At 43.4% G+C, this 27690-nt stretch overlaps 1 protein-coding gene across 2 annotated transcripts in view; it reads right to left on the reverse strand.

Moving 5' to 3' along the window:
• Positions 1-27690, reverse strand: part of LOC117521852 (ephrin type-B receptor 1-B) — a 667735-nt gene that overhangs the window by 220007 nt on the left and 420038 nt on the right. For both annotated transcript variants that reach the window (XM_034183208.1, XM_034183207.1), the window contains exon 5: positions 23734-24069. In XM_034183208.1, coding sequence (XP_034039099.1) covers positions 23734-24069 — 336 coding nt within the window. The remainder of the gene's footprint in view (positions 1-23733; positions 24070-27690) is intronic.

The following is a 27690-nucleotide window of genomic DNA, read 5'->3' on the forward strand; positions in this document are numbered from 1 at the left end:
CTTCAGATGGGCCTGGACATGTGCTGGCTTGAGCAGGAGGACCTTGCGTTCCCTGCAGGATTTTAAACCATGACGATGTGGTGTGTTATTAATGTAATATTTGTGACTGTGGTCCCAGCTCTCTTCAGGTCATTAACCAGGTACTTCCGTGTAGTTCTGGGCTTTCTCAAAATCATCCTTACTCCATGAGGTGAGATCTTGCATGGAGCCCCAGACAAAAGAAGACTGACAGCCATCTTGCGTTTCTTCCATTTTCTAATAATTATGCTAACAGTTGCAGCCTTCTCACCAAGCTGCTTACCTATTGTCCTGTAGTCCATCCCAGCCTCGTGCAAGTCTATAATTTTGTCCCGGGTGTCCTTAGACAGCTCTTTGGTCTTGGCCATGGTGGACATGTTGGAGTGTGATATGTGGACATGTGTATTTTATACCGGTATTGAGTTTAAACAGGTGCAGGTAATACAGGTAATGAATGCAGAATAGGAGGGCAGCTTATAGAAAAACTAACAGGTCTGCAAGAGCCAGAATTCTTGCTGGTTGGTAGGTGATCAAATACTTATTTCTTGCAAAAAAAAAAAAAGAAAAAAAAAAGAAGAAGAATGCAAATTAATTATTTAAAAATCATACATTGTGATCTTCAGATTTTTTTTTTTTTTTTAGATTCTGTCTCTCACAGTTGAAGTGTACCTATGATAAAAAATAAAGACATCTCCATTCTATGTCGGTGGGAAAACTTGCAAAATTGACAATGGATCATGTTTGTTTGCCTCACTCTATATACTAATTTTGGTGCACCGCTTTCTTGTATATGTTGTGATTTTTTTTTTTTTTGTAAAAATAGGCTTTTCTGCCCCACCACCTCCAACTATCCTTCTGCTGTCTGGAATTTAGTCATCATCATTTATCATCCCATGACCAAATTATGTGGTTCACCTCAAGAAGTTGTATCTAGGGTAGAATTTGTGTCTATGAATACTGTGGGAGGAAAACTTTAACGGCACGGGTAGTTATGCCACAGAATTTATGAAGGCATCAGTATTTGATAACTCTAAATGACATTCTTATTGCTACCTCAAATAAAATTAGAATTTTAACTCTCCAGTCCACATTCTCTTTTCACTGTATCCCTTTGATTGGTAGCTGGGTTGCCATTGCACAAAGGTGTTGCAATAATTACACAATGTTGAAAATAAATAGTAGCAAAGCGGCAGTATTGAGTTACTAAATGCTGTTGCTGGGTTTTACGATATTTTTTCCAAATTCCATATGTTTCCATTAAGCATATATTCAATTTGCTATGTCAATTCATGCATTTTGCAAGGTGATGGAAATGTGTCAGCTCCTTATAATAGTTTCATTGCAGAAGGCCTGCTGTTTGTTGTGACTAAACCATGAAGCCTTCATATCTAAATTCCCAACTGGAGCTTTCTGCTTTGCCTCTGTTATGCCTACTGAACCAAGAGCACAGAATTCCAGAGATCTGCTCAGCCTTGCAGAAACCGGATACAAACCCGTGCACAAATACATACGCCGCATTCCCAGATGTTCTTTCTCTGTAGTGTGATTGGAGTTTGCACTTCAGATGCAGACATAAAACTTGTCTCCTGCAGCCTCCTAATGGGGGCTCAGTGTCTCAGATGAGGAGAGAAGCCAATAGTCATGTTCTGTGACTTTGTCAAAGTTCAGACAAACTAAAGTGAACTACCTCTCTGCCTATTAGTAAGGGCCCAGAGTGCCAAGATAGCCCTGACATGCTAATGGGCCTCTCTCAAAGATCATGAAGACGGATCAGTTTAGCACCAAGGATTTCTGTCAAGGAACAGCGGTTGGTATTATTGTCATTTTTTTATGTGGCAGACTTAAAAACAGTGAATAAATATATAAATAAATAAAATTGCCCACCACATGGAAATGCTCCCTCTATCAATTCACACAGTATTTGTACATAATATATTTAAGCACACTTTAATTTTGCCTCTAGGTAACATCTCAGTATGAGGAACAGGATCCAACATTTACGAGAAAACTCACTGAATGAAATTTAAAAACTAAAACTCAGAGAGAGCCCGAAGAGCCGTTTGAGATGAAGTTTCTTGGACATCCTTTGTCTGATTCCACAGAGAAGCAGTGACAGAAAAAGAAGAAGAACAAAAGACACCCCTCCCACCCCCCCACCCCCTCACCTCAATCCTCTCGAAAACAAATGAAAGACTGTGGGCTGTAAATCCAAGAATCATAATGAGTAGTGGTTTGAAAACTCTCCACGGCCATGTTTGCCTAACATCTCATCTGATTTTAGACTCCCGCACAGTGTGGACCTCTTTAATTTATCTGCTTGTTTGGATTTTGTTTTTTTTGCATTGTATCGTCACACGCTGAATGCAACATACTCAGCTGCAGAAAGCCAATGATGGCGATGTTTGCATTTCTGTGGGAGCAGCTCTGCAAACAGGGTGGCTAAGTAGAGGGGCGTTGTTTGTAGATATAGCTGACACACTGTGGTTTGAGGGATTGTGGGCACATCATCTAGCTCAGGAATGCTCTGCCAGTGAGATCAGAGAAATGTTTAGTTTCAGTTTTTCATTGAAATACTGTTGATGACCTGTCATGAGATTTAAACTTTTTCTTTCATATATGTTAACTAAACAGTCCCTCCATGACCCCAGAAGTGTTGTGAAAGTGTAGGTACACGGACCCACAACAGGGGGCGCAATGAACGGACAATGGAGGAAGGTGAATAACAAGGTTTACTATTGTGAAACGAGCACAATGAATACAACAATCACAATTTGGGGTCGAATCCGCTGGTGTCGTGTGGGCAGGCTCGAAGGTAGGAGACGTCCGTCTCAGTCGAACCGAAACCACCCAGATCTCCTCTGCCACCGAACCCTGGAAATACTGGAACCGCCAAGTCCCGAAGTCCCAGGTGGCCACTGCCTCCGCTCGTCGGATCCGGTACTGCTGGCGGGAGAGAGCAACAACACAGGCGTGGATGCGACAGCACCCAGTAACGGAGAGGGGAGAAGCCGCCTCCACCTCTAGTCACAATATGGCAGGCAGGTGAGTACTTATCCAAGCAATTTAGCTTTCAGTAATCAGCAGTCCTGAAAAGGTTTAACAAGTCTTTTAATCAGAATATAAATGCAGAGTACGTTACCTCAGTCTAAAGGCGATATCTCGGCACTGAGGTGGAGACGCCGTCCTCCTGATATACCTCTGTGCTGAGTGGAACAGCTGTGTCCAGTGATGGGTGACAGCTGTCACCCAGGCAGCTCCCATAAGGCGGCAGCGCCCTCTGGTGCCTGGAGCCCGCACACCAGGCAGGGCGCCCTCTGGTGGTGGTGGGCCAGCAGTACCTCCTCTTCAGCGGCCCACACAACAGGACCCCCCCCTCAACGGGCGCCTCCTGGCGCACGGCCGGGCTTGTCCGGATGGCGACGGTAGAAGTCGGCCAGGAGGGCCGGGTCCAGGATGAAGCCCTTCTTCACCCAGGAGCGCTCCTCGGGACCGTACCCCTCCCAGTCCACCAGATATTGAAACCCCGGCCCATCCGACGGACATCAAGGAGCCGGCGTACAGTCCAAGCCGGTTCCCCGTCGATGATCCGGGCAGGAGGCGGCGCCGGACCCGGGGTGCAGAGGGGTGAGGTGTGAAGGGGCTTGATCCGGGAAACATGAAAAACTGGATGGATCCGCAGTGAGGCCGGAAGCTGGAGCCTCACTGCGGCGGGGTTGATGACCTTGAGGATCTTGTAAGGTCCGATGTACCGTTCTTGAAGTTTCGGTGAGTCTACCTGCAGAGGAATGTCCTTGGTGGACAACCAGACCTCCTGCCCAGGACGATACTTGGGGGCCGGGGCCCGCCGCCGGTCTGCATGTTTCTTCGCCCTCGTCCGGGCCTTCAACAAGGCAGAGCGGGCGGCACGCCATACCCGACGGCACTTCCGTAGGTGGGCCTGGACCGAGGGCACACCGACCTCTCCCTCAACCACCGGAAACAAGGGGGGCTGATACCCCAAGCACACCTCAAACGGGGAGAGGCCGGTGGCAGATGACACTTGGCTGTTGTGGGCGTACTCAATCCAGGCCAGGTGGGTACTCCAGGCCGTCGGGTGCGCGGCTGTCACACAGCGAAGTGTCTGCTCCAGTTCCTGATTCGCCCGCTCTGCCTGCCCGTTGGTCTGGGGGTGGTACCCAGACGAGAGGCTGACCGTAACCCCCAGTTCCCGGCAAAAGCTCCTCCAGACGTGCGAGGTGAACTGGGGACCGCGATCGGAGACGATGTCTGATGGTATGCCATGCAGACGGACGACGTGGTGGACCAGGAGGTCTGCTGTCTCCTGGGCCGTTGGGAGCTTCGGGAGGGCCACGAAGTGGGCCGCCTTGGAGAAACGGTCCACTATCGTGAAGACGACGATGTGTCCCTGGGACGGCGGGAGACCCGTGACAAAGTCCAGGCCGATGTGGGACCAGGGGCGATGAGGCACGGGCAGTGGCTGTAGCTGCCCTGAGGTCTTTCTGTGGTCGGCCTTGCCCCTGGCGCAGGTGGTACAGGCCTGGACGTAGTCCCGGACGTCGGCCTCCAGGGATGCCCACCAGAAGCGTTGCCGGACGACTGTCACGGTCCTTCGCACCCCAGGGTGACAGGAGAGTTTAGAACCGTGACAGAAGTCCAGGACTGCAGCCCTAGCCTCTGGTGGGACGTATAGTCTGTCCTTTGGTCCGTTTCCGGGGTCCGGGTCACGGGTCAGGGCCTCCCGGACGGTCTTCTCCACGTCCCAGGTGAGGGCGGCCACGATAGCGGACTCCGGGATGATGGGATCCGGGGGATCCGACGGTTCCGTTTTGACTTCGTCTTCATGCACCCGGGACAATGCATCCGATCTTTGATTCTTGGTCCCGGGACGGTAGGTAATCCGGAAGTCAAAACGGCCAAAGAACAGTGACCAGCGGGCTTGCCTGGGGTTCAGCCGCTTGGCGGTCCTGATGTACTCCAGGTTCCGATGGTCAGTGAAAACCGTGAATGGCACGGCTGTTCCCTCCAACAGATGTCTCCACTCTTCGAGGGCCTCTTTCACAGCAAGGAGTTCCCGATTGCCGACGTCATAGTTCCGTTCAGCGGGGGTCAACCTGCGGGAAAAATAGGCACACGGGTGAAGGACCTTATCGGTCTTCCCGCTCTGGGAGAGCACCGCTCCTATCCCTGAGTCCGAGGCATCCACTTCAACCACTAACTGGCGGCTAGGATCGGGCTGCACCAGAACTGGTGCAGACGAAAAGCGCCGTTTCAACTCCTTGAACGCGGCTTTGCACCGATCCGACCAGGTGAAGGGGACTTTTGGTGAGGTCAGGGCTGTCAGGGGGCTAACTACCTGACTGTAGCCCTTAATGAACCTCCTGTAGAAATTAGCAAAGCCGAGGAACTGTTGCAGCTTCCTACGGCTTGTGGGTTGGGGCCAATCTCTCACCGCCGCAACCTTGGCCGGATCAGGGGCGACGGAGTTAGAGGAGATGATAAACCCCAGGAAGGACAAAGAAGTGCGGTGGAATTCACACTTCTCGCCCTTCACAAACAGGCGGTTCTCCAACAACCGCTGCAGGACCTGACGGACATGCCGGACATGAGTCTCAGGATCCGGGGAAAGATGAGTATATCGTCTAGATACACGAAGACGAACCGGTGCAGGAAGTCCCGCAAGACATCGTTTACCAACGCTTGGAAAGTCGCGGGAGCATTAGTGAGACCGAACGGCATGACCAGGTACTCAAAATGACCTAAGGGGGTGTTAAATGCCGTCTTCCATTCGTCTCCCTTCCGGATCCGAACCAAATGATACGCATTCCTAAGATCCAGCTTGGTGAAGATTTTGGCTCCATGCAAGGGGGTGAACACTGAATCCAACAAGGGCAACGGGTATCGGTTGCGAACCGTGATTTCGTTCAACCCCCTGTAATCAATGCATGGACGAAGCCCGCCATCTTTTTTACCCACAAAAAAGAAACCTGCACCCATCGGAGAGGTGGAATTCCGGATCAACCCGGCAGCTAATGAGTCCCGGATGTAGGTCTCCATTGATTCACGCTCCGGCCGTGAGAGGTTGTACAGCCTACTGGACGGGAACTCACTGCCTGGAACCAAATCAATGGCACAATCATACGGGCGGTGGGGAGGAAGCGTGAGAGCCAGATCCTTGCTGAACACGTCAGCGAGGTCATGGTACTCCGCCGGCACCGCCTTCAGATTGGGCGGGACTCGGACCTCCTCCTTAGCTTGGGAGCCGGGAGGAACCGAGGAACCTAGACACTCCCGATGGCAGGTTTCGCTCCATTGAACCACTACCCCGGACGGCCAATCGATCCGGGGATTGTGCTTTAGCATCCAGGGAAAACCCAAAACCACACGGGAGGTGGCCTGAGTCACAAAGAACTCGATCACCTCCCGGTGGTTACCTGACACCACCAGAGTTACTGGAGGTGTCTTATGCGTGATTGGTGGCAGTAGGGAGCCATCTAGCGCCCGAACCTGCACAGGCGAGGTAAGAGCCACCAGAGGGAGCCCTATCTCCCTGGCCCATCTACTGTCAAGCAGATTCCCCTCAGAGCCAGTGTCCACCAGTGCTGGGGCCTTCAGGGTTGAATCCTCAAACAGGATCGTGACTGGGAGTCGTGTAGCAATGTGGGTGTGTCCCACGTGAATGTTTTGGCCCACCCCTGGCCCAGTCTCTAGGGGTGGGCGTTTGGCGTTTGACCGCTCGGGGCAGTCTCTCACATGGTGCTCTATTGAACCACAAACAAGACACGCTCCGTGGGTCCATCTCCTCTGTGCATCTGGTGCCCTAAATGTTGCCCTACTCGTGTCCCTAGCTTCGTCAGTAGGGGGAGCTGTGACCCCACGGAGCGCAGGGGCTGTGGAGCGTGTGGAAGGCGGAGCTCGATCGGAACCGGAAGGGAGAGGGACGACGCGTGCCTGGCCATGCCCTTCGCCTCGTTCCCGACGGCGTCCTTCTAACCGGTTGTCAAGTCGTATGACCAGATCGATGAGCCCGTCTAAGTCCCGCGGTTCGTCCTTCGTCACCAGGTGCTCTTTTAGGACCAATGACAGTCCGTTTACAAAGGCGGCGCGGAGGGCAGTGCTATTCCAGCCGGATCTCGCCGCCGCGATGCGGAAGGCGACTGCATAGGCAGCTGCGCTCCGACGCCCCTGTCTCATTGACAGTAGCACGGTTGAAGCGGACTCTCCTCTGTTGGGATGGTCGAACACCGTTCTGAGCTCCCGTACAAACCCAACGTATGTATGAAGGAGCCGTGAGTTCTGCTCCCAGAGCGCTGTAGCCCCAAGCGCGTGCCTCCCCGCGAAGCAGATTTATTACATAAGCTACTTTGCTAGCATCAGTCGCGTACATCACGGGACGCTGTGCGAAGACGAGCGAACACTGCATCAGAAAATCCGCGCACGTCTCCACACAGCCTCCGTACGGTTCTGGAGGGCTTATGTATGCTTCTGGGGACGGAGGAAGGGACCGTTGAACGACCAGTGGAACGTCACTTTCACGCGCAGGGTCCTCGGGAGGGAGAGCCGCAGCGGCGCCCGGAGGGCGCGCCTCCACTTGTGCGGCGAGAGCCTCCACCCTGCGGTTTAGGAGAACGTGCTGCTCGGTCATTAAATCGATCCGAGAGGTGAAAGCGGTGAGGATCCGCTGCAACTCACCGATTACCCCTCCCGAAGCCGCCGACGCGCCTTGGTCTTCCATTGGCCGTTCAACAGCCGGTTGACGCCCCTCAGGGTCCATGACGCTGGCCGAGATATCCTGTTGTGAAAGTGTAGGTACACGGACCCACAACAGGGGGCGCAATGAACGGACAATGGAGGAAGGTGAATAACAAGGTTTACTATTGTGAAACGAGCACAATGAATACAACAATCACAATTTGGGGTCGAATCCGCTGGTGTCGTGTGGGCAGGCTCGAAGGTAGGAGACGTCCGTCTCAGTCGAACCGAAACCACCCAGATCTCCTCTGCCACCGAACCCTGGAAATACTGGAACCGCCAAGTCCCGAAGTCCCAGGTGGCCACTGCCTCCGCTCGTCGGATCCGGTACTGCTGGCGGGAGAGAGCAACAACACAGGCGTGGATGCGACAGCACCCAGTAACGGAGAGGGGAGAAGCCGCCTCCACCTCTAGTCACAATATGGCAGGCAGGTGAGTACTTATCCAAGCAATTTAGCTTCAGTAATCAGCAGTCCTGAAAAGGTTTAACAAGTCTTTTAATCAGAATATAAATGCAGAGTACGTTACCTCAGTCTAAAGGCGATATCTCGGCACTGAGGTGGAGACGCCGTCCTCCTGATATACCTCTGTGCTGAGTGGAACAGCTGTGTCCAGTGATGGGTGACAGCTGTCACCCAGGCTGCTCCCATAAGGCGGCAGCGCCCTCTGGTGCCTGGAGCCCGCACTCCAGGCAGGGCGCCCTCTGGTGGTGGTGGGCCAGCAGTACCTCCTCTTCAGCGGCCCACACAACAAGAAGAGTAGAAAGGGACTGCCAAATGTATAAAGGAATAAAAAAAAAACAAATAAATGAATACCCTCTTCTTTGCATTAGGCCCCAGAGCCCCTAGATCAGGTAGCTCAGTGGGATAGAAGTTTGGCTATTAATATGTAGACCTGGGTTTGATTTCTGGTCAGGCTACCAGTCTGCATCTGTGGACAAGACACTGTAATGGCAATGTCTCAGTCTGCCATGTTTGAAATAGGTATGTCTCTTACCTGAGGATGTAACCAGTTGTGGGCGCAGCTAACCAAAACGTTAGCTTCGATAACCATTAATCCGATAACTGAAAAGTTATCTTTTATGACCCTAAACCGATAAACTGCTAGAAAAAAATGTAGCTTTATTACAGATAACCGATAACGTTTACTACTGATTCGGATGCGGCCACATCAGATTACACTGTCAGCTTCTGATAAACCAGTTTCACTTTACGCTGCTGGGTAACTTCAAGGATCACAAACACATAAGAACACATGAAAAATTAATGAATAAAAAAATAAACCCCCAAACACTGTAATCATCTTTCAAAAGCAATAAGACACAGTATTACAAGTACAAACTAAAAAGCTGCTGCTTTTTTCACACGCTTTGAACCCTGCGGCTTAAACAACCAAAATACGTCCATTAATGCACTGATTTGCAGAATAAAAGACCCATAGTAAATATAAATTCTTACCTGTTAGTTTCAGTGAGATTCATCTAAAGAAATAATCCACATAAATAATTCATAGATAATTGGCAAAGCTTCTGGGGAAAACCTGGTCTTGTTAGGAGAGACGGCATCCATCCCACTTTGAATGGAGCAGCTCTCATTTCTAGAAATCTGGCCAATTTTATTAAATCCTCCAAACCGTGACTATCCAGGGTTCGGAACAGGAAGCAGAGTTGTAGTCTTACACACCTCTCTGCAGCTTCTCTCCCCCTGCCATCCCCTCATTACCCCATCCCCGTAGAGACGGTGTCTGCTCCCAGACCACCAATAACCAGCAAAAATCTATTTAAGCATAAAAATTCAAAAAGAAAAAATAATATAGCACCTTCAACTGCACCACAGACTAAAACAGTTAAATGTGGTCTATTAAACATTAGGTCTCTCTCTTCTAAGTCCCTGTTGGTAAATGATATAATAATTGATCAACATATTGATTTATTCTGCCTTACAGAAACCTGGTTACAGCAGGATGAATATGTTAGTTTAAATGAGTCAACACCCCCGAGTCACACTAACTGTCAGAATGCTCGTAGCACGGGCCGGGGTGGAGGATTAGCAGCAATCTTCCATTCCAGCTTATTAATTAATCAAAAACCCAGACAGAGCTTTAATTCATTTGAAAGCTTGACTCTTAGTCTTGTCCATCCAAATTGGAAGTCCCAAAAAACAGTTTTATTTGTTATTGTCTATCGTCCACCTGGTCGTTACTGTGAGTTTCTCTATGAATTTTCAGACCTTTTGTCTGACTTAGTGCTTAGCTCAGATAAGATAATTATAGTGGGCGATTTTAACATCCACACAGATGCTGAGAATGACAGCCTCAACTCTGCATTTAATCTATTATTAGACTCTATTGGCTTTGCTCAAAAAGTAAATGAGTCCACCCACCACTTTAATCATATCTTAGATCTTGTTCTGACTTATGGTATGGAAATAGAAGACTTAACAATATTCCCTGAAAACTCCCTTCTGTCTGATCATTTCTTAATAACATTTACATTTACTCTGATGGACTACCCAGCAGGGGGAATAAGTTTCTTTCAGAAAGCGCTGTAACTAGGTTTAAGGATATGATTCCTTCTTTATGTTCTCTAATACCATATACCAACACAGTGCAGAGTAGCTACCTAAACTCTCTAAGTGAGATAGAGTATCTCGTCAATAGTTTTACATCCTCATTGAAGACAACTTTGGATGCTGTAGCTCCTCTGAAAAAGAGAGCTTTAAATCAGAAGTGCCTGACTCCGTGGTATAACTCACAAACTCGTAGCTTAAAGCAGATAACCCGTAAGTTGGAGAGGAAATGGCGTCTCACTAATTTAGAAGATCTTCACTTAGCCTGGAAAAAGAGTCTGTTGCTCTATAAAAAAGCCCTCCGTAAAGCTAGGACATCTTTCTACTCATCACTAATTGAAGAAAATAAGAACAACCCCAGGTTTCTTTTCAGCACTGTAGCCAGGCTGACAAAGAGTCAGAGCTCTATTGAGCTGAGTATTCCATTAACTTTAACTAGTAATGACTTCATGACTTTCTTTGCTAACAAAATTTTAACTATTAGAGAAAAAATTACTCATAACCATCCCAAAGACGTATCGTTATCTTTGGCTGCTTTCAGTGATGCCGGTATTTGGTTAGACTCTTTCTCTCCGATTGTTCTGTCTGAGTTATTTTCATTAGTTACTTCATCCAAACCATCAACATGTTTATTAGACCCCATTCCTACCAGGCTGCTCAAGGAAGCCCTACCATTATTTAATGCTTCAATCTTAAATATGATCAATCTATCTTTGTTAGTTGGCTATGTACCACAGGCTTTTAAGGTGGCAGTAATTAAACCATTACTTAAAAAGCCATCACTTGACCCAGCTATCTTAGCTAATTATAGGCCAATCTCCAACCTTCCTTTTCTCTCAAAAATTCTTGAAAGGGTAGTTGTAAAACAGCTAACTGATCATCTGCAGAGGAATGGTCTATTTGAAGAGTTTCAGTCAGGTTTTAGAATTCATCATAGTACAAAACAGCATTAGTGAAGGTTACAAATAATCTTCTTATGGCCTCGGACAGTGGACTCATCTCTGTGCTTGTTCTGTTAGACCTCAGTGCTGCTTTTGATACTGTTGACCATAAAATTTTATTACAGAGATTAGAGCATGCCATAGGTATTAAAGGCACTGCGCTGCGGTGGTTTGAATCATATTTGTCTAATAGATTACAATTTGTTCATGTAAATGGGGAATCTTCTTCACAGACTAAAGTTAATTATGGAGTTCCACAAGGTTCTGTGCTAGGACCAATTTTATTCACTTTATACATGCTTCCCTTAGGCAGTATTATTAGATGGTATTGCTTAAATTTTCATTGTTACGCAGATGATACCCAGCTTTATCTATCCATGAAGCTAGAGGACACACACCAATTAGCTAAACTGCAGGATTGTCTTACAGACATAAAGACATGGATGACCTCTAATTTCCTGCTTTTAAACTCAGATAAAACTGAAGTTATTGTACTTGGCCCCACAAATCTTAGAAACATGGTGTCTAACCAGATCCTTACTCTGGATGGCATTACCCTGACCTCTAGTAATACTGTGAGAAATCTTGGAGTCATTTTTGATCAGGATATGTCATTCAAAGCGCATATTAAACAAATATGTAGGACTGCTTTTTTTGCATTTACGCAATATCTCTAAAATCAGAAAGGTCTTGTCTCAGAGTGATGCTGAAACACTAATTCATGCATTTATTTCCTCTAGGCTGGACTATTGTAATTCATTATTATCAGGTTGTCCTAAAAGTTCCCTAAAAAGCCTTCAGTTAATTCAAAATGCTGCAGCTAGAGTACTAACGGGGACTAGAAGGAGAGAGCATATCTCACCCATATTGGCCTCTCTTCATTGGCTTCCTGTTAATTCTAGAATAGAATTTAAAATTCTTCTTCTTACTTATAAGGTTTTGAATAATCAGGTCCCATCTTATCTTAGGGACCTCGTAGTACCATATCACCCCAATAGAGCGCTTCGCTCTCAGACTGCAGGCTTACTTGTAGTTCCTAGGGTTTGTAAGAGTAGAATGGGAGGCAGAGCCTTCAGCTTTCAGGCTCCTCTCCTGTGGAACCAGCTCCCAATTCAGATCAGGGAGACAGACACCCTCTCTACTTTTAAGATTAGGCTTAAAACTTTCCTTTTTGCTAAAGCTTATAGTTAGGGCTGGATCAGGTGACCCTGAACCATCCCTTAGTTATGCTGCTATAGACGTAGACTGCTGGGGGGTTCCCATGATGCACTGTTTCTTTCTCTTTTTGCTCTGTATGCACCACTCTGCATTTAATCATTAGTGATCGATCTCTGCTCCCCTCCACAGCATGTCTTTTTCCTGGTTCTCTCCCTCAGCCCCAACCAGTCCCAGCAGAAGACTGCCCCTCCCTGAGCCTGGTTCTGCTGGAGGTTTCTTCCTGTTAAAAGGGAGTTTTTCCTTCTCACTGTAGCCAAGTGCTTGCTCACAGGGGGTTGTTTTGACCGTTGGGGTTTTACATAATTATTGTATGGCCTTGCCTTACAATATAAAGCGCCTTGGGGCAACTGTTTGTTGTGATTTGGCGCTATATAAAAAATTGATTGATTGATTGATTGATTGACATAAAACATCCTTTTTTTTTAAATTATCCAAAATAGTGTCTAAACGGTGAAGAAAAGTCCGTCTGTACACAGCTGCGCCGTGAGAGCTCCTCTCACCCATGAGTCTTGGTGATTAAATTATACTGTCAGCCACAAAGAAATAAAATAAAATAATGTTAAAATTAGTCCATTTTGTTTTTGTGTTGAGCGGACGATAACACTCACTGTAACGTCCAAAGTGAACCTGAACTACACTACCCACAATTCACCCTGCGTCGACCGGCCAATCATGTTTTGCACTTAATGATTACGTCATCAGAAAGCAACAGGCAGCAGGTCTGCCACAAACACACAACAGATGGACTAAAATGTTTGATTTTAGTGTTAAAAATGGTTTTGACCGTTAAACTTTGCTCACTTTACCAGCAAAAAAAATGTTATTGAAACTAAGTGTATCGGAAGATAACTGGTCCGATGGTGTTTTTAAAACTTATCTGAAAAGCTAATCTGCTAGCAAAAACATTAGCTTTGATAATTATCAGCTATTGGATTAGCTGAACTGTGCCCACCACTGGATATAACCTGTATCAGACTGGCATCTCAACCAGCGGGAGTCATATACTCTCATTTGCTTCATCATACGGAATCTAGAGATTATGCACCAATGGGGCAAAATAAGACTGACTTCTTGTTCTTGAGAAAACTTACTGTAAACTGTCCATAAACTGTGCACGGCTGCATAACAGTGCACAGAGAAAATTTTGAAATGTTCAAAATTTCTGGCACACATAAATTTTGTGTCACTTGTGTGAAGTAGCTGTGAACACTGTGCAACCTATTCATTGGTACCTGCAAATTGACCTGCATGGCCATACACATTTGTAAAAAGTCACTAGAAGCACAGAGTGTCTGTGCGTCCTTGAGTTAAACTCTTCTATTCCAGAAAGAGACATAAAATGGGTATTTCTCAACAGCAAACATAGATAAATATGACCAGTCCAGGCCAGGCTGTATATAACCTGTGTGTTTCTGTACATGTGTGTGTTTGTGTGTGGGTGTCGTTTAGAGACCAGAGGCTGTGAATCAACTCCTAAATCAAATTATTGATCAGTCCTTCCACCCAGACACACACTGGGATCTCGGGCAGTAAAAAGACCTCGCTGGTCATTCATGTTAAATCCCTTCACCTTCTTTCTCATGTCCAATATTCCTCTGTCTCCTCCACCTCTTCTTTATCTTTGCACACCCAGTTTACATAACATAACATAACATTGTATTATTATTATTATTATTATTATTATTATTATAGTTTCTCACAGACCTCCTTAATCTCAGAACATCTACACAAAGAACTCAGTGAGCGAGGAAGAAATTTTGTTTTTCACCTAGTACATCTGACGTGATGCACATGAGTAACATGTACTGTATAACCTCTGTGGTGGTGGTGCTGTTTTTGTTTTATGAAATCTAAAAATTCTGTCTACCTCAAACAATCATTTCAAAGTTTATGTTTTTTTATTTCAATGTAAAAGCAAATCTCTTCAACATGATGTTAATTAAATAAAAAAGATGAAACTCATATCTATGTATGCATCTATCTGTCATGCAATCAACAATATTGTTTCACACATGTCAATGTTTTATTAACGCAAATACATCTGAAAACAATTAGGGTGTTTTATTCCTTATAGTCAGTCTAGATTTTACACATCACAAACATCTGCAATAGTAGGTGGCACCAAATTCTTAAGAAATAATTAAAGTAACTTGCCCCTTTAACTACCTCACACTGCTACATGATGGAGAGGCAAAAATCTTACTGAAAATAGTGTAGCTCAAAAGTTCACAATGTTTAACCACCAATGGCGGCAATGTTATGATGCAAAATTTAAGCTTATGGTGATGAATGCTGCAGTCATCAAACAACTCTCAAACAGCCAAGAAAGGTGGACATATGTAATTTTAGAAGTTTGTGAGCCCAAAACAAGCTGAAACATGGCTTTGTCAGAAAATCTTACTGTAATCCTAAACCTCACAGTGTGTCAGCACATGGATGGAGGAAGAAATGAGGGGCTATCACAGAAGGCCACTAGAAGTAATAATAATAGTAATTAATACATGGTAAATGGACTGCATTTATATAGCGCTTTTCCATCTGCATCAGCGCTTTACAAATAATGCCTCACATTCATCCTGATGTGAGGGTGCTGCCAGACAAGGTACTCACTACACACCAGGAGCAACTAGGGGATTAAGAACCTTGCCCACGGGCCCTTAATGATTTTCCAGTCAGGCTGGGATTTGAACCGAGGATCCTCTGGTCTCAAGCCCAACGCTTTAACCACTAGACCATCACCTCCCCTGATAATGATGATAATAATAATAATAATAATAATAATAATAATAATAATAATAATAATAATAATAATAATAATAATAATAATAATGTTCTGTGTAAAATAAATGTATGTTTTAAAGGTAATAAGTGGTTACATAGGGGGTTTGGGGTGAACTGCATTATGAAGTTTTCTTCAATCACTGTATATTTTTAGCAACAAGTTGTTTTACTGTATATAGTTTGTTACGGGATTCATAATCAGGAGATGGCCAGCATAACACAGAACCACAGATGGGAAGGGGTTGTGGGTTATTGCACCTCACCCAGTGTACTTCATTTACTTGCAGCTGGCATTTTATTGCATCACCCCACCCATTCTTGCATCACTTGAGGAGGGGAGCGTGTACCAAACAAAATGAACCAATGTTACAAGGTTTCCCCCAAAAAATCAATATTCATTATTTATGAAAATCCACTGGATAAAAAGGGCCCAACATTGTTTTTTAGCTTTGAAATACATCATTATCATTATACCCATCTGGATATGTTTGCTCCTTTATTGGCTGACCAATGGAAACCCCTTTCAAAACAGGAAAGTGCAATTACCTAGGCACAAAAGGCCAAATTGTGTAGGACATCAGCCTGGCAGATTCCTGGCAGACACCTCATTACTGCTGCAGACTCCAACAATAGGCCTGGGCTTAGCTTCTTCTACATCTATCTGTCAAGTGTGCTATTAGTCTGTCAAATGGGGACAGTCAGCGCCATTAGGCCACCCTGATAATCAGACCTATTTACTCCTTCATTTTCTTCTCCTTCACCGTTGCTGTGTCATAGTCTAAACGACAAAAAAAAACCAAAAAAAACTGCTTCAACTGTCCTTCTTACCATCCTCAGCTAGATAAGCTCAGCTGGTCATTACATTCCTCCGAGATTCATTGTCATCAAATTCCATATGCTCATTAACAAAGTAGGTCCAATTTAATAATAATAAAAAAAAATCCATCCATACAAAAGGATCTGAGAAAAGAGTGCTGAGTTTTGTTCATCTTTTAGATCAAAATTATTCAATTAGATTCTACAACTAAAGATGAATTGTACGTCAGTTACACTAAATTTATCTATTCTGCTGATCACGTTTTGGAAATCACACACAGACACATGACAGAAGACATGACAAAGTGACAGGAAATCAAAAAAGGACACCACCAACAAAAGTTTCCAGGGGCTCAAAGTGACAAACGTAATTCTTTCTGCACGGAAACTATGAACTCCATGGACGATCTCTTGCTTTTTTCGTGTTGTGCCTGTCATTAATTCCCACAAGCTCAGGCTGTAACTTTCATGGTCCGTCACAGCCACAGAAAAATGAAAAGAGCTTCATTTACATTTTTCACTCAGTCACCTCTTTTCCCTTGGTAGGTGCGGCTGTATACAAGTCAAAAACTGACACGAGCAACAAAAACAGTGGGCAATGACAACATCTTCAACACTGGCTGGGTGCAGACGCAGACGCAGTTAGAAGACGAGTGCAACCCACAACCAAATATGCAGCATCACAGGAATGAGAGCAACTAAGGGTGTGTGTGTGTGGGGGGGGGGGGCAGCATGAAGGTTATTTTTACATCCGCTGAGGGCGTAATAAAATCATCTGTCTCATCTCCCTCATCTTCACCCGCTTTTGTGGGTTCGTGTCATGGGGGCAACAGCTCCAGCAAGGGACACCAGACTTCCCTTTCCCGTGCCACATAGACCACCTCTGACTGGTGGATCCCGAGGCGTTCCCAAGCCAGTGTGGAGATATAATCTCTCCACCTAGTCCTAGGTCTTCCCCGAGGTCTCCTCCCAGAAGGACATGCCTGGAACACCTCCCTAGGGAGGCGCCCAGGAGGCATCCTTCCCATATGCCTGAACCACCTCAGCTGGCTCCTTTCAACACGAAGGAGCAGCGACTCTACTCCGAGCTCCCCACAGATGACGTCAAACTACTGCACAAATTTTGACAAAATTTTCACCACTGATTGATAATAGGCCATGGAAGACTCCAGTAAATTTTGGAGGTGATCCGGATCCGGATTCTGGATCAAGATTTCACTTCACTGAAATCTTGAGATATGTAACCTGAAGAGAGGCATCAGGAAGGCCAAGAAGGATTTCAGGAGGAGGATCGACAGCCACCTGGACAACAACAACAACAACAACAACAGAAGGCAGGCATAGATGGCAGTCCAGCACCTCACCAACTACAAATCTGGCATCAGAGCTGCTGAAGGAGACACTGCATTGGCAGAAAAGTTAAATATCTTCTTTGCTCACTTCAAAAAGACTGTGACACCAGGAGCAGCCACGCCACCGCCAGCAGCTGAAAGTAACTTTACGGTGGGGAAGCACGAGGTGAGGTGCACGCTGAGGTGTGTCAACTCACGCGAAGCAACAAGTGCCAAACGGGTGCTGAAAGACTGTGCAGACCAGCTTGCTGGGATTTTCACCAAAACCTTGAACCAGTCCCTGACACAGTCTGCTGTCCCATCATGCCTGAAGACCTCCACCCTATTTCCCTCCCCAAGAAATCCAAAACATGGCTGACAAGGAATAATAAAACTACCATTATCAATACTGTATTCAGTAAAGTGGGCAGCCTGTACAGTATCTTAGTGAAAATTGATCATCAAAAGTCAAAGTCATCCAAGAGACCATTATTTAGGATGTCCTGTAAAAAGTTGCTGAAAATCAGATATATTTTATCCAAGTTATGTGTTTAAAAAAGTGTGCCCGATACACAATAATAAACTTTAAATTTGATTAAAAACAGATATTATGTTTAAGTGCTTTAAAAAGTGTGACCTGGATGATGTGCAATTCTGTACACCCCATTAGGCCTTACAGTCAGCGCGGGATAAATAAGAAATCTTTTAACAATGATACAGTACAAAACCAAACTGTGTCCAGTCTTATTGTTAAGTTGACTACTAGAACAAAAACAAAAAGCTTTTTTTTTTTTTCTTTGCTATCTGTCCAAATTTTGTTGGCCAGAAAGGCTTTGGGCCCCAATTGCTGCAGACCTAAGGTTGATTCTCCTGATTCTTCTCCTAGTCATTTATCTGCTGTGGCCAGGTATCACATGGACCTTTTCTAGGTCTGGCCTACTCACTGGGGTCGTCAGCAATAAGCCACCTCAGTGTCGGATCATGCAGAGGAAAACACACCACCTGGACATTATCACACCTATTACACACAAATGACCACATGATGGATGTGATTGCCATCATCTGTGTCCCTCCCTGAGTAGCCACTCACTTGAGACAAAGGCATTCTAGCTGTACCAAAGGATTCTCCAGAGAAACCTTCCCAAACGTAAATTCTAAATCTCTGTGAGATTGCTAAAAAAAAAAAAAACTGTAACTTTCATTTTCCATGATCAGTGAGCTTGGGCTCGTACCCCAAGGTGTTAAATCAGAAACGTTTGTCAAAACCAGTTGCACTGTAAGGAAATTGTAATTTGTAGCCATATATATATTAATGTATGGATCTTGTGTGTTTCTTGAGTTGCTTAGGCCCCTTCACAAATAAGAGAAGTTAGGCGAAAGATGCAGAAACAGGCCAAAAATCTGCAAACAAAAAATGAAATGGGGAACCGCGAAACATTCCACCTGCTGTCGGGAGGGACACACGGTCTGACAGGTGTGCATGATACTGTGGTGATGGTTTTGAGCAGCTGGAACATGTGGCAACCACATCGTGCCATTGCTGTGGGGGAAAACCACACGCCATAAAAAAACACAGCAATTTCTAATTTTTAATGCCTCTTATCGAGCAGACAATGCAAGTATGATCCTTCTGTTCCTCTGTATATGAGCCATGGTCATAGATATACACTCATGAAATGACATGAATGAAGCAGTGCGCTCTTATCATTTCTACATCTGCTGGCCCATGTCTGGCCAGTCCCGCGTGTCCAGCAAGCAGCGCGGCAAAGGACAGACTTTGTCATGTGGACCATAGCTCACGTGGGTGACGTGACATTCAGATCACCAGCGATGTGAGCGCTGACACATAAATACATACATATATATATATATATATATATATATATATATATATATATATATGGATTTTTAAGTAATCCAAAGTATTCCAAATGTATTTTGTATTCGGTAATGGATTACATTTCAAAATAATCATACCCAACTCTGAATATTAATATTCCATGCTCAGGTTTGCATAAATATCGATGAGAGACAGACAGTACTGTTGTACTTGTGTTGTGAGCACAGTGGCAACTTGGTGTGTAAATGTTATGTTTTCAGACAAGTTTCAACTGGAGTGAGGAGGAAAAAGTTGGAACTTGTGTTACCCTGTAACAAAATAACCTCATTAAACAAAGACCAAAGAAAAACAATAGAGATGTGCCTGTCAGCTCTCAACCTCCAGATGCAAATTTTTAAAAAGTAGATTCAGGGCTGACTCGCGTTGTTTGGAGATGGATGATTTCTTTCACCAGTGTTAAAAGCAGGAATTTAATGAATGTCCCTTTTTGACTTGTTGACAAATAGAATCCGGGAACTTTTCCAGTACTAAACTTAATGTGCAAATAAATGACAAAGACAGATGATGAGGTGGCGTCTCTTTAAACTGGTACAAAAGGTAACATGTTATGTCTTGGGTTTGAGTTTGAACTTCTGTGTTGTTAAAATAAAGAGCAATTACTTTTATTCATGGAAGGAACTTCTAAAAAGAGAGCATGCATGAACAATATAAATGAAATTGGCTGTTTAAAGATATTATTCCCAGTCAAAAAAAAAAAAAAATGGTAGCGTACCCTCCAGAAATATCGGATCGATACAACCAATTAGTCTGTTCTTCTTGTACAAGGAAGACATTTTGGCTTGAGATTTAAAAGATGAATGTCAAAAAACAATTATGTCAACTTTTTTTTTTTCCTGGTATTTACATCTATGTACATGTTTTGAACAATATAGAGCAAAATGTCTTTTGTATCAATCCACCAAATTTTGGGGTTCAGCAAAAGTACTGGAATGTGAAATTTTCCTTCTCACTTTCACAGATATTCATCCCAGAAGAGATTCCGGAAGGATGAACTGGGATCATTATGTCATGATCTTATTTTAAATGTGGCTGAATGTTCAATGTGCATTAAAATTTCCTTTTGTTTTCTGTGTTGCAAGCAATGAGATGTGCAAAATTCAGATTGGCTTTACATTGTTGGATTCACAACACAAGTACACCCTGCGTGTACACACAAGGATGTGCATTGCTGCATCATACTATCTTTAAAAAGAAATAAAAACAACTGTTAAAATGAAACAGTCAAAAGTAATGTAAAAAAATACAACAGATTAATTATTCTGTTTTGCATCAATTATCAATTATAGTGGTGTTGTTCTTTTTGATTTGGCAAATTGGAGCTGGCCACAGAGTCCAACAGTGTGCAGCAGGGATGTTTTGGAATATGGAGATTGCAAGACGTGCTGCAGAATGAGTTGATCAAATGCTTCACTCAGGGAGTTGTGGCATTTAACTGCTTCTTCCATAAAAAAAGCCGCTTCATTGCTTTGCCACCAGAAAACCTGTCACTTCTGAGTTTGCAATGTATAGAGTGACACATCAGATGCTGGGACACGTTGGAATGTGCAAATGGCAATCTGATGTGTTTAATGGTTTGCTCAAAACATGATCATAACTAATTAAGCAACTAAATACAACCCCTACTCTCCTTTGAGATTAAGTGCAGTGTTAACTGCAGCATTTTTCCATCAAATATAACAAACATTTTAATATTTAAACAGATTGTCCAGAAGATTGTCCATAAGGGCCCCTTTACACATAATGCAAATAAAGTACAACTCAGGGCGACTCGCGGTGAAACAGCTCGTATGATCGAACCACAAAACATCACGCTGACGGGCAGGCGTGCACAATGCCAGTATGACAGTTCGTCAGCATTGGAACACACTACCATGTTGTGAAGAAAAAATAATTAAGGAAAAAAAAATACATGCTGCAACGGTTTTGTGCATGCGGGAGCACAGCAGCTTTTCACAGCATCTGTGTGATGTAGTCACACTTCATGTAGCTGCTGACAATAAAAAAACATAAAAATTACATGCCACTCACGGGACTCGAACCCACACCTTCCAAAAGCGCCATGCGAGCGGTGTTAGATGTTCATGTGTGTCACCTGGAATTTGGCCAACACCTGCCGCGAGAGGGTTTGATGGGCTCGCATAATGCACTCTCTGATTTTCAGCCACTGGTGTGTGTGCAAATAGTTGTAGCAACAGGTGTACCAGGCGTTGGAGGCAGGTACGATTTTACATCTTTTGCACATGATTCCTGGCTTCATGCGCACTTTATGCACAGATTGACCAAATTCACACTATGTCAGAAGGGGCACTAAGATTTGTAAAAGAGACAGTCACTATTAGATTTCCAAGATATTCAAAAGTAGAGAACATTGCAGATCATTCTTTAGAGAATATTCATTCTTTAGAGAATGCTCCAGCGCCATCCATTTTCAAGGCTATAGTTGATTCGGCAAGTGAGCTGTTACACACTCCTTAGCATAATCTGTCAAGGCACCCCAATCTCATTGTAGTATGTGTACAATGACAAAAAAAGCTTTGATTCTATTTTGATTGTATTGACAGTTTGTTTTCTTGGTAACTGAAAATATTATGAATTTTATTTTATTGCACTTAAAATAATTACCATTAAGCCGAGACTTAACTCAAACTAAGAAACACTCAGAGAAGGTTGCAGTTAAACAGTAAAATGTCGTATCATCTGCAAAAAAAAAAAAAAAAAAATGCATTTGCTGCACCTGAACCAGGACTTTCATTAATGATCAATAATGATCAGAAGTGTAACTCATACAGAACTTTGAGGGATACCTTATGCATCCTAAAGCATTCACTGAAATTCTTTCTTTTAATTCAAACACTGGGAAATAAAAATGTGGTTTCAAAGATCTGACAAGCCATATAATATGTTATAAATGTAGTTTGGCACTGCAATATGAGAAAGAGGTAAAATTTGGCAGTCTACCTATGGCGAAAAGATAGAACAAACCAAAATGGAAGCCATACTACAGCTAGCATAATGTTAAATCAAGATCACTTTCAAATGTCCACAAAATTCACAGTCCAGATCAGATCTGGATCAGATTACTTTGGCAGGTAAGTGCCAGTCTGCACTTCACTTTCAAAAATGAGAGTGAATGGGGCTCATTTAATTAAGATATAATGTAGACTATACATTAAATGGGGTTGTCAATGTTAAATTTAAATGGCCAAAAAAATCTGAAATCTGGATCATAGCCAGATCTAAATTTGTCAGTCAATAAAGGATAACATCCTAAATGTGTCAGTGTGAGGTGACAAATGAAGCTAGAGATGCACAACTAACACCAAATTGTAGCTGAATCTGTACTGACTCAGTAAGGTGTCATCAGATTTGATGTAGCTTCAAATGTTATGGAGCTAGATCCAGAAGAAAACCACCATTACCGAAAAATCGTTTTTATACAATAACTTTTGAACTAATAAAGACATAAAAGTGATTTCAAGTTCTAGTGGTATGTTTTCATGGCCAAGGATGTCAAATATACAGGAAAGAAAAGTGTATGTATCATAGTTTTGGTTGTAACACTGAATTGTTGAATAGATCACTGTGCCAAGGAGGGAATCTCTTTAGGGTCAGTGACCCTATGGCCTTGGCGGAGGTTTGCCCTCTCTGAGTGCTTCTAGTGTTTTTTTTTGTCCTCCCGTCACGAAGTGAGTCAAATTTTCGTGACTTTTTTTTTTAACTCAGTATTACTAACCCTACTCCCACCCCCAACCATAACCAAATCCTACTCCTTCCCCCCCCACCCTAACCATAACCACCCCGACCCCTCCGCTTCACTTTTAATTTCATGCAGCCATCATGGAATGAATTAGAATGAATTTGTGCTGCCGTGACAAAAATGAGGCGCTTATCATCACAATATCACAAACCATTATGATTAATGATTAATTAATGTATATTAATTAATGTATATTTCGTGCTGCTGAATCATGACTTGCCGTGAGACTGGGTTGATCTGCCACATCATGGAACTATCCAGGGTCCTGAATGGCAACCACAGAGGCAGACTATCAATCCATTCTCACATCTCTCAAATAAAAATCTATCTGCTAAAGTTTTCAAATATGACAGAATTTTTTTGTTTGTTTTCTGAAGAGTTATGAATTTTTGAAAATTCATTCAATGTTAAAGGATAGGGATTTTCCAAGATTTTTCCTGAATTTGACCTTTGACCTATGACCTTGAAAATTCAATCAGTTCTTGCCTATCAGGATATGAATCCTCTGTAAAAATTTCATAACTCTATATGAATTGTGGGTTCCACGCTGTTCATAAACAAACATGGGTGAAAACAAAGATCAGCAGCATCTGCACCGTTACAACTGCCATCATCATCACCATCACCATCACCATCATCACATGTAGCCACTTACCAGCCTGATTGGTTGAGATGTCTATAGAGACATGCTGGGCAGGGTACGGGCTCTTATTGCTGACCCCATTCACTGCCTGGATCTCGAAACTGTAGAGAGTGTGAGCCCACAGGTTGCTGATGAACACCCTGGTCTCAGTCAGACCCAGCTGGCGAGGAACAAAGTCCACATTGTCATCGCAGTGAGAGCAACCGCGCTGGTCAGCCTGGCACTTTTTGCATACAATGTTGTATGCCACGTCGTCACGACCGCCTGTCTCTCTTGGGGAATGCCACTCCAGGATCACAGAGGTTTCATTCACAATGGAGATCACATTCCGTGGACTAGATGGGACACCTGCAGGAAATATAAAGCATGTGACTAAAGGCAAATTTAGATTGTTTAGTTACATACTGCATTTTCATGACAATAAGTCATTGTTTTAATTAGTTTGGGAGGTCTAGTGACTTAAGGCACCTTGACAGATTTAACCCCCACACTGCTGCACAATTCATCATGCCAAGGCAACCTGCTTTGTTCTGCTGGATGCTGCATGAAATAAAATAATTATTTCTGAGAGGATTAATGATTTGCTCTCATAATTTGGTTGATGAAACCACCTCTAACCACTCCCGGAATCACATAGGAATTTTCTACAGCTGCAGCTCTTCTTGTGAGCTCCATGACATGGAGAACACATTTGGAATCATCTCAAAGGTAATTATTTATAATATTTATATTGTAATGGCTTGGCAAAACAGTTGCATTTTCATTCCTTCTCATGAGTATCTGTAAAATTGTGTTTATTATAGATTTAACGTCTCGTCATCATTCAGATGAGCTGCGCTCTGATGTGCTCTGCTGATGCACTGACTCGCACAGCCGCGCACAGCTTATGACAGTTTACAAGAAATTTACAATGAGTTTACCCTTTAGCAAGGCAGATTGCATGCCAGGGCAAGGATCAAATTCATGCAAGCATCAAGGTGCCTTTATGATCTGAAGTGGTTTATGTATGAATTGTTACCTCCGCCAAGGAGGTTATGTTTTCGGTCGAGGTTGTTTGTTTGTTTGTCTGTCTGTTTGTCAGCAGGATCAAATCAAAAAATCAAATCAATTTTATTTATATAACGCCAAATCACAACAAACAGTTGCCCCAAGGCGCCTTATATTTTAAGGCAAGGCCATACAATAATTACGGAAAAACCTCTATGGTCAAAACGACCCCCTGTGAGCAAGCACTTGGCAACAGTGGGAAGGAAAAACTCCCTTTTAACAGGAAGAAACCTCCAGCAGAACCAGGCTCAGGGAGGGGCAGTCTTCTGCTGGGACTGGTTGGGGCTGAGGGAGAGAACCAGGAAAAAGACATGCTGTGGAGGGGAGCAGAGATCAATCACTAATGATTAAATGCAGAGTGGTGCATACAGAGCAAAAAGAGAAAGAAACATTCAGTGCATCATGGGAACCCCCCAGCAGTCTAAGTCTATAGCAGCATAACTAAGGGATGGTTCAGGGTCACCTGATCCAGTCCTAACTATAAGCTTTAGCAAAAAGGAAAGTTTTAAGCCTAATCTTAAAAGTAGAGAGGGTGTCTGTCTCCCTGATCTGAATTGGGAGCTGGTTCCACAGGAGAGGAGCCTGAAAGCTGAAGGCTCTGCCTCCCATTCTACTCTTACAAACCCTAGGAACTACAAGTAAGCCTGCAGTCTGAGAGCGAAGCGCTCTATTGGGGTGATATGGTACTACGAGGTCCCTAAGATAAGATGGGACCTGATTATTTATTTATTATTTATAGACCTTTCTAATTTTAGAGATATTGCACAAATGCAAAAAAAAGCAGTCCTACATATTTGTTTAATATGCACATTGAATGACATATCCTGATCAAAAATGACTCCAAGATTTCTCACAGTATTACTAGAGGTCAGGGTAATGCCATCCAGAGTAAGGATCTGGTTAGACACCATGTTTCTAAGATTTGTGGGGCCAAGTACAATAACTTCAGTTTTATCTGAGTTTAAAAGCAGGAAATTAGAGGTCATCCATGTCTTTATGTCTGTAAGACAATCCTGCAGTTTAGCTAATTGGTGTGTGTCCTCTGGCTTCATGGATAGATAAAGCTGGGTATCATCTGCGTAACAATGAAAATTTAAGCAATGCTGTCTAATAATACTGCCTAAGGGAAACATGTATAAAGTGAATAAAATTGGTCCTAGCACAGAACCTTGTGGAACTCCATAATTAACCTTAGTCTGTGAAGAAGATTCCCCATTTACATGAACAAATTGTAATCTATTAGATAAATATGATTCAAACCACCGCAGCGCAGTACTTTTAATACCTATGGCATGCTCTAATTTCTGTAATAAAATTTTATGGTCAACAGTATCAAAAGCAGCACTGAGGTCTAACAGAACAAGCACAGAGATGAGTCCACTGTCTGAGGCCATAAGAAGATCATTTGTAACCTTCACTAATGCTGTTTCTGTACTATGATGAATTCTAAAACCTGACTGAAACTCTTCAAATAGACCATTCCTCTGCAGATGATCAGTTCGCTGTTTTATAACTACCCTTTCAAGAATTTTTGAGAGAAAAGGAAGGTTGGAGATTGGCCTATAATTAGCTAAGATAGCTGGGTCAAGTGATGGCTTTTTAAGTAATGGTTTAATTACTGCCACCTTAAAAGCCTGTGGTACATAGCCAACTAATAAAGATAGATTGATCATATTTAAGATCAAAGCATTAATTAATGGTAGGGCTTCCTTGAGCAGCCTGGTAGGAATGGGGTCTAATAGACATGTTGATGGTTTAGATGAAGTAACTAATGAAAATAACTCAGACAGAACAATCTGAGAGAAAGAGTCTAACCAAATACCGGCATCACTGAAAGCAGCCAAAGATAATGATACGTCTTTGGGATGGTTATGAGTAATTTTTTCTCTAATAGTTAAAATTTTATTAGCAAAGAAAGTCATGAAGTCATTACTAGTTAAAGTTAAAGGAATACTTGGCTCAGTAGAGCTCTGACTCTTTGTCAGCCTGGCTACAGTGCTGAAAAGAAACCTGGGGTTGTTCTTATTTTCTTCAATTAGTGATGAGTAGTAAGATGTCCTAGCTTTACGGAGGGCTTTTTTTATAGAGCAACAGACTCTTTTTCCAGGCTAAGTGAAGATCTTCTAAATTAGTGAGACGCCATTTCCTCTCCAACTTACGGGTTATCTGCTTTAAGCTGCGAGTTTGTGAGTTATACCACGGAGTCAGGCACTTCTGATTTAAAGCTCTCTTTTTCAGAGGAGCTACAGCATCCAAAGTTGTCTTCAATGAGGATGTAAAACTATACTCTATCTCACTTACAGAGTTTAGGTAGCTACTCTGCACTGTGTTGGTATATGGCATTAGAGAACATAAAGAAGGAATCATATCCTTAAACCTAGTTACAGCGCTTTCTGAAAGACTTCTAGTGTAATGAAACTTATTCCCCACTGCTGGGTAGTCCATCAGAGTAAATGTAAATGTTATTAAGAAATGATCAGACAGAAGGGAGTTTTCAGGGAATACTGTTAAGTCTTCAATTTCCATACCATATGTCAGAACAAGATCTAAGATATGATTAAAGTGGTGGGTGGACTCATTTACATTTTGAGCAAAGCCAACTGAGTCTAATAATAGATTAAATGCAGTGTTGAGGCTGTCATTCTCAGCATCTGTGTGGATGTTAAAATCGCCCACTATAATTATCTTATCTGAGCTAAGCACTAAAACAGACAAAAGGTCTGAAAATTCACAGAGAAACTCACAGTAACGAGCAGGTGGACGATAGATAATAACAAATAAAACTGGTTTATGGGACTTACAATTTGGATGGACAAGACAAGAGTCAAGCTTTCAAATGAATTAAAGCTCTGTCTGGGTTTTTGATTAATTAATAAGCTGGAATGGAAGATTGCTGTTAATCCTACGCCTCGGCCCATGCTA

This window comes from Thalassophryne amazonica, chromosome 12 (assembly GCF_902500255.1).
Source record: "Thalassophryne amazonica chromosome 12, fThaAma1.1, whole genome shotgun sequence".
NCBI classification, from domain to species: Eukaryota; Metazoa; Chordata; class Actinopteri; order Batrachoidiformes; family Batrachoididae; genus Thalassophryne; species Thalassophryne amazonica.